The sequence below is a fragment of the Phragmites australis genome, chromosome 19 (assembly GCF_958298935.1).
Source record: "Phragmites australis chromosome 19, lpPhrAust1.1, whole genome shotgun sequence".
Classification (NCBI taxonomy): domain Eukaryota; kingdom Viridiplantae; phylum Streptophyta; class Magnoliopsida; order Poales; family Poaceae; genus Phragmites; species Phragmites australis.
This window is the reverse complement of record NC_084939.1, coordinates 24,620,814-24,634,478: the sequence shown is the minus strand read 5'-3', so window position 1 is coordinate 24,634,478 and position 13,665 is coordinate 24,620,814. Positions and strand designations below refer to the sequence as shown.

General features: G+C 44.4%; 2 protein-coding genes across 3 annotated transcripts; one reads left to right on the top strand and one right to left on the bottom strand.

The window, feature by feature from the left end:
- Positions 1-2,390: 2,390 nt before the first annotated feature.
- LOC133900731 (cyanidin 3-O-rutinoside 5-O-glucosyltransferase-like) lies at positions 2,391-4,409 on the bottom strand. Its single transcript, XM_062341955.1, has one exon. It carries the CDS (start codon positions 4,294-4,296, stop codon positions 2,824-2,826), a length of 1,473 nt encoding a protein of 490 aa, XP_062197939.1. The 5' UTR covers positions 4,297-4,409; the 3' UTR covers positions 2,391-2,823.
- A 5,454-nt stretch (positions 4,410-9,863) lies between these two features.
- On the top strand, positions 9,864-13,083 carry LOC133900699 (ubiquitin-like protein 5). Of its 2 annotated transcripts, none has more exons than XM_062341912.1 (2): positions 9,864-10,238; positions 12,852-13,083. In XM_062341912.1, exon 1 carries the CDS (start codon positions 9,982-9,984, stop codon positions 10,201-10,203), a length of 222 nt encoding a protein of 73 aa, XP_062197896.1. In that variant the 5' UTR covers positions 9,864-9,981; the 3' UTR covers positions 10,204-10,238; positions 12,852-13,083. The 2 variants fall into 2 exon arrangements, with proteins under 2 accessions (XP_062197896.1, XP_062197895.1); XM_062341911.1 differs by having other exon boundaries at positions 9,873-10,203.
- The last annotated feature ends 582 nt before the right edge of the window (positions 13,084-13,665 follow it).

Genomic DNA, 13,665 nt, shown 5'->3' with positions numbered 1-13,665 from the left:
CTAAAGTGCGCAAATTTGCATATCCTCAACAATGCCAATGTGTGTTTGCTTCTGAAAAGAATAGATGCATCACGTGTGTCCAATTTCAGGCCGATAAGCCTCATCACTAGTTTCTCCAAGATCATTTTCAAGTTGTTGGCAAATAGGCTTGCACCAAGACTTCACGAGATCGCCTCAAGAAACCAAAGCGCATTTGTCAAAAAATGATGCATCCACGACAACTTCGTTTATGTACAGAGCATCATAAAGGAAGTGCATAAGAAAAAGAGACTATCACTATTTGTGAAGCTTGACATATCGAAGGCTTTCGATTCGGTAAATTGGCAATATCTAATAGATGTGATGGATAGGCTTGGGTTTGGCCAGAAATGGCATGACTGGATCTGTCAACTACTTGCTTCATCATCTTCTCGCATTCTACTAAATGGGGAGCCAGACCAAGACATCTTTCACGCACAAGGCCTAAGGCAGGGGATTTACTATTGCCCATGCTATTCATCATGGCGATTGATCCGCTGCAAAGATTAGTGCGATTGGCGGAGGATAAAGGCATTTTGAACCCGTTGTTACCTGCAAAGGCCAAACTAAGGTGCTCCTTGTACGCCGACGATGCAGCCATATTCACCAATCCGGACAAGCATGAGCCGAAGACTTTAAATGAGGTCCTAATGGCCTTTGGGAGATGCTCCAGTCTGATTACGAACTTAGCTGAAACAGAATTATTCCCCGATTAGATACCACAACATTAACATTGACAGACTCCTCTCTGATTTCCCAAGGCAGATCAAATCCTTCCTGTGTAAGTACCTGGGGCTCCCATTGCAGACAAGGAAATTAAGAAAGGTTGACCTACAATCATTGATCGACAAGTTTGGAGGTAGATTTCAGGGTTGGAAAGGCAAATTGTTCTCCTTGGCCGAGAGAGACTCTCTAGTCAAATCTGTTCTCTCGACACAACTGACATATCAACTTATGGTGTTCCGGCTGCAGAAATGGCTCGCCAAAAAGATTGATCGCATTAGAAGGGCATTTCTTTGGAAAGGAGAAGTCCCGGAAAAGGTTACTAGGGCTCATTCATTGCTCAATTGGAGCACCATAGTTAGGCCAAAAGATTTGGGAGGTCTAGGAGTCATGGAGCTGGAAAAATTTGCAAGAGCTTTGCAAGTCAGATGGTTGTGGTACCAATGGACAGACATGCAGCGGTCGTGGGCACATCTTCAAGTGACGTGCGACAAAACAGACAGGGACTTGTTCATGATGTCCATGGTAATCACCATCGGAAATGACGAGAAGACCAAGTTTTGGCATGATAGTTGGGTTAATGGCTTGGCCCCAAAAGTAATTGTGTCAGACTTGTTCACGCTCGCAAAGAGAAAGTACAGAACATTACAGAAAGAACTACAAGATGATAATTGGATCCGGAGCATGCGCAACTAAACAACTCGGGAGGAACTCGTACAATTCGTTGAACTTTGGAGCGCGTTGTAGGAGGTCGAGCTTGACCCTACTTCAGAGGATCAAATAAGGTGGAAGTGGACATCGAACAAAGTGTACACCACACACACAGAATTCAATTCATGGGGGCAGTCAAATGCCTATAAACACATCCAATCTGGACGGCTAAGACCGAGCCAAAGTGCAAAACCTTTGCATGGTTGGCGACTCAAGTGAAAAATTTTACAGCAGACAATTTGGAGAAAAGGGGGTGGATAGATGATCAAAACTACCACAGCTGCAAACTGCGTGCCACGTCGAATGAAAATACTAAGCACTTGTTGAAGGACTGCGTATTCACGCGTCAAGTATGACATAAGGTCAGACAATGGTTCGGTTGGGTTCAATATCCGAGCATGGTGGTAGAAAGCAAGACGCAAAGTCAACAAGAAGAGCCATAGGGAGTTCAACATAGGAGTAATATACTTTTTGGTTGAACATTTGGAAGGAAAGAAGTCGTCGGGTCTTCTAAGGCCAAAGTCTTGACACGAACACAGTTGCGTAGAAAACAAAAGAGGACATCGACCAAAGAAACCGAACGTGGAAAATGGTTTAGAGGGCAGCTATTTTTCTTTGTAGTAGGTTTGTATCTTCATTTTGATTGTTCTGGGGCTCGGTCATGTCTAGTCGTTCTAGAGTCTTAGTCGTCTTATGTTGGTCAAGCCCTTAAAAGGGTTAGTTGAACTCTTGGTATTTTTTATTTATCTTCTCTTAATATATTTCGGCAACTCTCTTATCGTCCTTTTGAAAAAAAAAAACATTGTGTGATTAACCTTTCACGTGAAAGATGGGGCCAAACAGCTATAGAAAGATACTTTTTTTTAGCGAACACAACTATGTTACAAGCATATTAATTTGCCAAATAACACTGCTCCTTTCATAAGAATTAGGTGTCATTTATGCTGAACGTAATGGAACCATAGTATTGTAGAGATACTTTTTTGAGATAAAATTTACTCCATACAACCATTCAAAATATTGATAAGGATACTTCTAGTCAAAGCTTAAATTGTTTGTTGCATGCACTCTAAAATGACAGGTACTTTTGACTAGTGGGAGTGTACATCAAGTGAGCCATGAGTAAAATTATTGAGAGAACGGTGCACTACATGCATCCAAGGTCTGGGATTTGCCAAGCTCAACCCAAAAACATTTCTTCTTAAACCTTTTTCGTTCCCTGAGCAAATTCCTAGTCCACTAATCCGTCTTCCAGCGAATTTGTCTGGATCGAAGTTGTGGCACAGAACAGCACCAAGAGAAATATAATCGTTTCCATGAATGGATGGAGCTCAATTTTCTACTTTGACCCCATTAATTGGTTTTGACACGCTAAACAGTATTGTTCACGCAATTAACTGTACCACGAGCTTGAATTGTTTTGACAAAATCTCGAAGATTTCTCTCAGCAGGCCCGCCCACATCCGCTGCCTCTTGTGCTATCCCTTGCAAAGCCTTTACTCTTTCCCTTATCGCTGTTGCCTTCGCACAATATTCACCCATGACCAGCTCGATGCACCTTGCCAACTCCGTCCCAGTGAAAACCCCCTCACTGTTACGCTCTCCTCTAGTGCCAATCTCCCACTCATCTTCCACCAAGTATGCGTTTGTTGGCTGGTCAAACATGTTTGGCACACCGATTATTGGCACACCAGACACTATGGCCTCTAATGTTGAGTTCCAGCCGCAATGCGTGAGGAAGCACCCCACAGCAGGGTGCGATAGGACCTCCAATTGGTTGCACCACTCCACAACCATCCCTTGGTTTTGGACAACCTCCAAGCAGTGGTCGTCATGATCTACACCCTCCTCGAGCCCATCCTTGCGCACCACCAGCAAGTATGGCCGCCCACACTGCCGCAATCCTCGAACGATCTCCTCCATTTGCTGCTGGGTGTACTTCGATATGCTTCCAAATGACACATACACCACGGACTTGTCCGACTGAGCTCCAAGCCACTCCATGTACCTCTTCTCGTCGACGTCGTCGTGCTTAAACAGATGGAGTCGAGCTTCCGTCGAGGACCCAACCATTGGCCCAACGGCAAGCACGTCCAGGTGCCGCTTCATGTCCTTGAGCACGGTCGCCTCCAACTCGTCGAACGTGTTCACGAGGACCTTAGGCCGCCATGTGTCGATGTACTCGAACAGTTCTTGGAACACCTCGTTGAAGGCCTTGGCCAGATCGCTGCCTGTCGTGTCGACGAGGATGGACGGGAAGTCCCGTATCCGAAGAGGACGGCTTAGCCCGGGCAGGCTCACCTGGTACGCCGGGTCGGTGGCATGGGAGGCGATGAGCTCGCCGTAGCCATGGAAGTAGTGGTAGTTGGCAGCAAGAGAGATAGCCGGCTGGATCCAGTACAAGGCGAGAGGGACGCCGTGCTCCCGTGCAACGTCGAGCACGGAGGGCTGCACCAGCGTGCACATGACGCACGTGACCGGCTGCCCACGGGCGGCGAGACGGTTGACAACTGCGGAGAGGCTCTCGAAGCTCGCGCGGCGCCGGCGCTCCCTGTCCTGGGCGTCCTTGGGCATGGAGCCGTCATCGATGCCATCAGAGTGGGGGACGTAAGAGATGACGCCGTCGGTGGTCTCCTCGGCGCCGTCCAGTGAGGGGAACATGCGGCGGTGGATGGCGACCGGCACTGAGAGTGTGGCGAGGATGGAGCCATCGACGCCGAGCCGCGTGAGACGGCGAGCAAGGACGCGCCCCGGGTTGACGTGGCTTTGGACGCCGTAGGCCACCACCAGAAAATGGTGGCGGTCGTGGTGGCTGTTGTGTTGGTGGCGTCCCTCGTCGGCCATGGAGAGAAGAGAGAGCTAGCGTTTACTGGTGGAGAGTCTGAGTGGATGATATCACAAGAAGGTGAAGATTATGTGAGCATGGATGCTCGATGTCCATATATACATATATATATGGACTGGATAATTGGAGAGGATATATGTTTTCACTGGAATATATATATATATATATATATATATATATGTATGTATGTATGTATGTATGTATGTATGTATGTATGTATGTATGTATGTATATGTATATGTATATATATTAAAAGTCCATGAGCCTGCTGCTTTATAGGGCTGTTTGGTTTGTGATATCAGGAAGCTAGAGCATGCCTAACTGATTTGGTTAGTATTTAGTTCCAAGCTAAAATTTGGTTGTGCCTGAATTAATTTTTGCTATGCTCGTCTACGGGCAAGTTTTGGACAGTCAATTTTGGTCAGGCTGCCAAATTTTTACTTGATCCCGAACTAAACGGTCTTTTTTTAACTAAATTTTAGTATTGCTTTGATTTTAACCATAATCAATATTTAGCTTGACAGTACTTGCAACTAAACAGCCCTTGGGATTCTCTTGACTTGTCGTGGAGAGCCACTACATGTGACGTTAGCACTGACCTCTACTGATCTCCTGGTCAATACCAGTAGCAGCAAGGAAGGGGTACTGCAGCTAACCTGCACCTGCGCGCGCGATAGCTTGACCGTCGAGAAGTTATCCAGGTTTCAGATTGCGAGAGGTACGACCTTTCGTGTTTGTGGTACCACCTTTAGGCAGGAAAAATGAGGAAAGGACAATACGTCCGTGCCCCGATTGTATCTGTCATTGACTGACCCTTTCAAACCTACATTCGGAAACTCACACGGCTGTGTAGGTACAAAATATATAATTAGAGTAGATGAACGATTACAAAAGCAAGATTCAAATTTTAATTTATTTTAATAAAAAATTAATTTAATCTCGCATTCAGTTTGGCCTAGCATCCGAGAGCGTGGCTGTGAGCACGAGCTAGCGATGGCCCACGCTGATGGAGAGTCGACCCAAGGTGAGGTTGGCACAACTGGGTGCGCGGGAGCGCTAGGGATGGCAGTCAGATTCGTGGGTTCGGGTCCCCATGAGTTCTATATTCGGTAGGTGCAAGCTCGGATTTTAAATCCCGCCTACAGGTATAGCGGGTCGGGTACCGATATGTAGCGGGTGCAAGCATAGTTTAATATTTACCCGTGGGTACCCGACTCGCCCGCCCCGTCAGCCTTGCATTGTTGAGCGCCAGTCCCCCTCCGAGCTGGCCTCCTTCGCGCCGCCCCCATCTACCGGAGGGGTTGAGTTGATCGGAGAAGGCGGCGTCGACACTCGGGGGCGGTAGACTGGTGGGAGCGGGGTGGTTGCGATGGGCCGGCAACAAAAAATCAATCATGACTATGGAGAGAGATGGAGCGGAGGGGAGGTGGCAGACAGAGGAGGGGGCGATTGCGGTGGAGGGGTGGCGGAGCTCCGGCGAGATGGAAAAACGGATCAGCGATGGCCTGATCTACTCCATGGTGGAGCGGATCTGAGCCGACCGGTAACGGTGATAGCATCGGTGGCCGGCGATAGCTATGGTGATGGAGGAGATGATCGGTGACGGCGAGGCCAAGGTATGTTGGTGCTCGGGTTTGCTCGGTGAGGAAGGAGAGAGGGGAAATGAAGAGGAGCTCACCGGCGATTGGGCATCGTTGATTGCAGTGGGGATTGAGGAGGATGAGATGGTGCTCAGGTGGTGCGGTGTGGAGGAAGGAGGAGGGCCCGGACGGGCTTGTATAGGCGGTCGGGGATTGGGGAGGTGATGGTTGGGCATGGGAAGGGACGGAGATGGAATCCCAAACCCGACGGGCATCCAACAGGTGCGAGTTTGGAGTCAATTTTCGCTTGTTTCTCATTTCAGGCTCGGGTCAGATTGAGACTAGTAGGTTTCGGGTCGGCTCGTTGCCATCCCTAGGGAGCGCGGCTGCGAAGCGCCAACAATGTGATGTAGCCGGCCCACGTACGGGCGCGCGGGGCGTAAGGCCTAGTAGACACGACGGGCGCGCGTGGTAGGCCGAGACCAGGTGGAGGCGGGCGCGGGATGGTGTCAGCCCAAGCGAGGAGACCATGTCAGATGCGAACAAGATAGTTGGCCAGTAATAAAAATAATATAGTAGTATTGACCGAGTGAGGAATAGAGAGCTTTGCCGATTTTTATTTGAAAAAGAAGAACTCATCTATGTTTAGTTTTTTTATGGAGATTCTTTTACGGATACTGTCGAGATGCATCTTGTGAAGTTATCCATGTAACAAGTATCAAATTTTGTAAGTTGACGAGTTGATAATTTCATTCTTTCTCCGCGCTTTTTGTTCTGTCATTCAATGTTGATTTTTTGTGGATTCTTCAATCAACACAATTTATTTTAGTTTGATCCATCCAAAATCATCCTAAGCATCTATGTAAGGTTATGAAAATTCTGGTTGATTAATATTTCATAATTTTTGCATAATCGCAAAATTAGCATTTAATCTATCTTCGTCACCATCTGTCACAGTCTGCTTGTCAAGGTTATAACTCTTTGATCAGAAATTCAATTGACTTGATTATTGTTAGAATAGTTTCATAATATTGTATAGTTTCTACTGTTAAAATTTGAAAGCAATGGGACTGACAGATCTTTCTATATATCATTGTGGCCAATGCGCTCATCTACGTCCATGACTCCATGGTCCACCACTCCACCTACGTCACCGCCGACCCAAGCAGCCAATCGAGCACCCAAATGACAAATGCACGCAAGAGTCGAGATGGCAGCAGTGGCAGCTGCGGCGTGTTGGGCACGAGCGTGAACAAGATGGGGTAACACGACACCAGCACGAGCGCGGCTAGGGCAGGGGCAGTGCCAGTGCAAGAGCGACTTGGCGCGGTGACGCGAGCTTGGCAAGGCGCAGCCGTGACAACGTGAGAGCGATGGCCGCGATGGTGCCCATCGGTGTTAGTTTTGATTCTGAAGGTGATTTGTTCTGTACTTCTATTGTTCATACTTTATAGATGTTATTTACGCCCTGCAAATTGCACACGCCATCTTCTTCCCAGAAACCTTCACGTCTGCGCAACGCAACGGAAACAAAAAAAAATCCAAATCTTTTTCCTCGTCACAGAAGGAATTATGATTCCCATGAAAAATCCTAATCTTTTGATAATTTGTTGTTCATACTTTATAGTGCTAATTTGTTATTTACACTGCTAATTTAGAGTTTTATACGGGTAAAAGTTATGTGTTCTGACTCATGAATTATGATGCATTATTGATTATTCTGAGTTCTGATCTGAATATATATGAATATGAGGAGCTCTCATGAACCCATTATTATCTATATGATCTGGTTATATGAATATAATGACTTGACTAAGGCTTTGATCTAGTTACATGAATACGATGGATGAGCTTTGATCTTACAGCCTGGTTATTAGACAGGTTTTTTTTTAACTGTGTACACTTAATTTTATTCCTCGGAGGAACCAGCTTGAGTTTTGGTCTATGGCCTGTGGTTGAATCGAAACTGTGAATTTGTGGATGAACGGGGTAGATATAATAGGGATGAAAACGCATATGAACAGTCAGAAAACCCCCCTAATCGTTTTCACTTTCACACTTTCTCAGCCGGACAGAAATGGAAGCGAGACATAATAGGAAGGTCGAAAACAAACCAATCCGATCGGGAAAATACTGGTATCGATCGAGATTCAGAAACACAACGGAAATATCGACCCACAAAACCATCAAGACATGTCAACATGTACAAGTTTAACATGATAAGAAAATACAATAAATGCATCATCCATGCATAACAACGACATGTATAAGTTTAACCACATAAGCAATGGATCTCAACTCAAATAATACAAGATACGAAGATACAACCACATAAGTCTTAACTCGATATTCGAGCATACAATAAACATAAGTGATAAGTCTCAACCAAAGACATAAGCGAATGATAGTATAAGTGTCCATAGAACCACACAAAGTCTGAACACAATAATATTGAACCACTAGTCCACCACGACGTCAACATACGGCAATAATATGACAACAAAATATGAACATAAACATTCTTTGATCACTATCGGCCTACAACTGCTCATAATCATTCATCACGTCTGAATCACTTGCTATTTCTTCTTCTTGCTCCTACAATTTTGCAATGCATGAAAAGAGGGCAATTTAGATAGGATGTTCATGAAGAAACATTTGTGAATATTGAGAGATATCCTATTTAAATTATCATCTCATGCATCAATTTATTAGAAATGGTCTTTAGAACCTCGAGATCATCCACAATAGAAGGAAAATTCTTGAAATATGAAAAATCAAACAAATACACATACACGAGCTGAGCAACAGGGTGGGGAAGGCCGGGAGGGTGTCGCTGCACACCTGCGCTTGCAGGCCACGACCGGCGATCGCGCCACGCACAGGCTCGGATAGGATGGCACGCAGGCCTGGTGCCCTTGTCAACGGCGACTGAGAAGGGGCCACCAACAAGCGAATCCACGATGGAATGTCTTGATGCGGATGGGCAGCGCGTAGGAGAGCGGGCGGCTGGCGAGCGTCAAGTCGTTGACTGCAAGAGAGCGGGCGGCCGGTGGGCATCGATTGCAGGAGTGCGGTCGGCCGGCAGGTGGCGAGCATAGGAGAGTGGACAGCGAGCACAGGAGAGCAGGCGGCCGGTGCGCGACAGTGGCAACGCATGGTAGCGTTGGTGCCTGGGCAAGTGGATGGTGGCGACGTTCTAGGGAGATGAGTGGACCAGAGACTTGAGAGGGAGAGGGACTAGGGAGACACATACATTCAGACAGGGTCACAAGGAGTAGGCGCTGGGCGTCTGGGCCTTAATGGGCTAGGGTTGCATGAGATGAGGTAATGGGCTTATCCCGAGAGTGAAAAACCGGAGCCCAAACGGGAATATCTCTCATAAAAACAGAAGGAATTATGATTCCCATGAAACATCCTAATCTTTTGATAATTTGTTGTTCATACTTTACAGTGCTAATTTGGTATTTATATTACTAATTTAGAGTTTTAGATGGGTAAAAGTTCTGAGTTCTTAGTCATGAATCATGATGTATTATTGATTATTCTACGTTCTGGTTTAAACATATATATACGAATATGAGGAGCTCTCGTGATCTCATCTGATTATCGAACCCAACTTTTAATCTTATGGCTTGGCTTGGGAGAGTTATTATAAATAATATAATGATTTTATCTATATGATCTGGTTTTATGAAAATGATAGCTTGGCTAAGGCTTTGATCTAGATATATATGAATATGGTGGATTGGCTTTGATCTTATGGCCTGGTTATTAGACATGTAATTTTTTTTCCTATGTACACTCAATTTTATTCTTCGGAGGAACCGGCTTGAGTTTTGGTCTCTGGCCTGTGGTTGAATCTAAACCGTGAATTTGTGGATGAACGGGGTAGATTCAGCGAACGGCAACCGCCCGTTTCCGTGAAAACAAGTGGCTGGCGCTGGGGCAGTCTTCTCTCTCAAAAAAAAAAAAAAAAAATTCGAGAGCGACTTCCTAGCACGCTACAGCTCCAGACCAAAGTCTCGGCGTGGGAGCTAGGGTTCGAAAATCTGTTGAAGGGAGGGGGAGGGGGAGGAGGAGGAGGAGTCCAGGAGGGAGAAGATGATCGAGGTGGTGCTCAACGACCGGCTGGGGAAGAAGGTGCGGGTCAAGTGCAACGAGGACGACACCATCGGCGACCTCAAGAAGCTGGTGGCGGCGCAGACGGGGACCAGGCCCGAGAAGATCCGCATCCAGAAGTGGTACAACATCTACAAGGACCACATCACCCTCAAGGACTACGAGATCCACGACGGAATGGGCCTCGAGCTCTACTACAACTAGGTGCCCTGCCTCTACTTGCCCCTGATTGTTTGCTGGTAATTCTGCTTTGATTCAGACTGTTCGTTCCTGCTCGCCGGACCTACTTTTCCGTTGGGTAAGCTAGAACCTGGGTTGATCACCGCGAGTATCTAATAGTGAGGGTTTAATTTTGGGCGTGGCGGCGTACTAGTTTCAGTTCCCTTCCTCTAATTTAGTCTCTGTGCTTTGATATATTGTAGTCTATGCCTCTATGGCCTACTGATTAGGAGTATTTCATTTGGAGACAGGGATGCAGTAATTCTTCTACTTATCGTTTTCTGGGTTTGCATATCATGAATAGCTGAACTCTGATCGATTATTGTTGAGGTTATTAGGAGGGTTATTTTTGGGTGCCTTTAATTGTACATTCTTCAGGTGCTATGTACTCCTACATGATATTGTAATTTTCTTTATTGTGTAGTCTGAATTTCAAAATGCGTATGGAAATGTTAGTGATTGAGATCAAGTAACCTTGTTGTGTCAAACTTGCTAGTTGATTCTTCAGCATTTGGGGGCGTGCTCTCATATCCAATTGGAGGGGTTTGATTTGGACCACAGTGATGTAGTGATTCGTCCGGTCATCGTTTTCGGAGTTTGTCTTATGTTGAATAGCTAAACCCTGATCGACTTTTAGGCTTTTAGCACACTGAAGGGTTATATTTCGGTGCCATTTGTACATTCTTTGGTTGCTAGCATGATATTTTGCGTTTTTGTATAGTCTGAATTTCAAATTGGGTATTTGATGGCATCGTATAGTGATTGAGAGCAGATAACTTGTGTCAAATTTGGCATTGGATTATAGTATTCTACAATTTGAGTCTCTATGCCCAGTTGAAGATCTATAAACTACGCAGAGCTCAGTCTCAATCAAATAGGGGTTGAGAACTATGTACACTGCTTGGCTGTCATTGAAATATTGCATCCCTGGCTTGAGTTATTTTGCTGATGGTAGCTAAAAGATGTTTTGAGATTGTATTATGATTTTTGCTGTGACTTACTGAACTTTTCTTAAGTAGTGCTATGTTCATTTTGGTTGCAAGTATTTTTTTTGTCTCTTAACTTATCCTCTAGTTATGCTTGTCACATTTTTGTTGGGATTTAACTTGGTGGTGTTTTTGCTGATACTTAGAAAGGGTCATATGGTGCTTTTTTTCCCCACTGGGATTGTATTCAATAGCTGCTTCGTGATATACCAGAAACTCTCCACCATCATGAAAATTCAATTGATTTATTGGTGCATGCTACTTTTTTAAAACCTTGGCACTGCTTATTTATGGGGACATGATGTCGATGTGATCCAATTCATATCACGGTTATTTTGACCACATAATGCTTTAGCAATTACTGAGGATATATATACTTGAATGTTTAGTTTTTTGAAGCTTTTACCTTCACAATTTGGTCTACAATCTCTGCCCATTTTTTCTGAATGTTCTGCTAGGACCATCCATTGTATAAAATTTGCAGGTTGTGAATATTAATTTGAGAGGTTTGAGTGAAGCTTTGTTGGGGGTTGTTCTGGTTTGTTGGCTACCTGGAAAATTATCCGCTTCAATTGTTTTGCCATCAGAAACCTTCTGCTGTTTGGTGGTCTGATAGCCTAAATGGCTAGATTTGTGAAGAAAGCAAAGTAGTTAACCCAAAACACGTCATGAACTGATAATTTAGAGCATGTCACGGTTTGAGCAATACCAACTAATATATAATCATGTCTAGTTAGTTTCCAGGGGAAAAATTCCTGGCAGCCTCGTTGGATATGGTACTTAAAAAATGGCTCATTGTATTGCATAGATGTGAAAACTTGAAAGACTAGCAAAAGAATCTGCTTACATGATTCTATTCTGACCTGATAATCTGGATTAGTTTCCACCTGTGCTTTAGTTGTATTTTCTGATCGATCATTTGCTGCATCATTAGGTTATCACCTATTGAGTTGTAGGTCAGAAATTATCAATTGCCATTTTGGCAAATTCTGTGAGTTGGAGTTAATTGAAATGCGGATTAAGTAATTGGATAGAGTGATACGAGCCTTACAACATCAGTGTACCATCTTGTATTCCTTCTGTTATGGTGGTACGGCTCTGTTATGAATTACACTTGTATTCATCATGAGGGCTCTAGGCCCTATTGTTGTGTGCCGCCTTTTGGTATATACCAGACTACCATCAAACATGTTTCAGTAGCTTATTCCTATTTGAACATGTTTATGATAATGTCCTGGTCCTTCTAACAGAATAAATCTGGCTGGCTTTGCTTGATTGCCAGGCTATCAGCTTTTGATGACATGTTTAGCGATCACATTTCACTGTAGTAAGCTTTTTGGCTGAGCAACGCACCATATCATGCGCGGGAGCTCGGGATTTAAAACTTGATCACTGGTTGCCTTTTTTTTTAACACAATTGTTGTGCTGTGGACATCTGTGGATCTGAACGCTTTAGACTACTGGCCATCTTGTTGATGCTTGAATTCTAGAACGCTGCAGTGAATTGTTGTGAATTTCCCTGGTACTAACATGTACTCATGTACTTGTGCTCCTTTTGCTAGAAGTATTCACTTCTACATTTCTGTTTATGATTTGCTGCAACATATTCTTTGCGTCTCCACTGATCATTGTTCAATCGCAATGCAGGTTGATCTGAATTCTCTAGTGATGGGTGTGATCTCATTGGTGCTATTCCAGTCGCGGTGTCTTAAGCTCATATATAAGCAACTCCATTGAGCTATGTAGTACTCCATGGTTTTGCCAAACTACCAATGACTATTGACAGCTTGCATATATGGTCATGTGATCAACCTGCAAACTTGGAGTGCTGCTACTCGTAGACCATAAATAACATAGTGCTTAACTTTGGTTGTGATAATCGCAATCCTATGTCGTGCAATCATGTTAAGTCCTTTATTCCGCTTCTGCTTTGTACTTCATTCGATACGCATTTGTCTTACGCCCCTGAGACTCAGGATAAAGGGAACGGAACTTTGATTTTGTGCTGAATTGTTTCTAGCGAAAGGCACACATCAAAGTGGCTAATGAGAGTAGAAAGAAGCGGGGTTGGAACACTCGCTTCTTCAGCTCCGGCAACTGCAGGAAAGATCCCGTTCGTTAAGCACCCGCTACAATCTGGATGCATCTTATTTGATGGCCTTGTTGTTGTAGGGTGCCAGAAGTTGCATGCACATCTAGGACGTTAGGGGTGTATTTGGTTGCATGTATGTTTAAGTCTGACTTATAAGCATGGCCCGTATTTATGAGTTAGGCTTAGCTCGGGCATGCAACAGTAATTTATTTGGTTGTCTATATCTGTTTAGTCTAGTTAAAAAAAAATTGTGTTTAGTTGTTTGTACGAAAATATAAGATAAAAATAGATAAACAAGTGTTACTATAATATTTATTTTACGTCATTATACTTATCTTATCAAGTCTTAATATTCTTTTAAATACATTA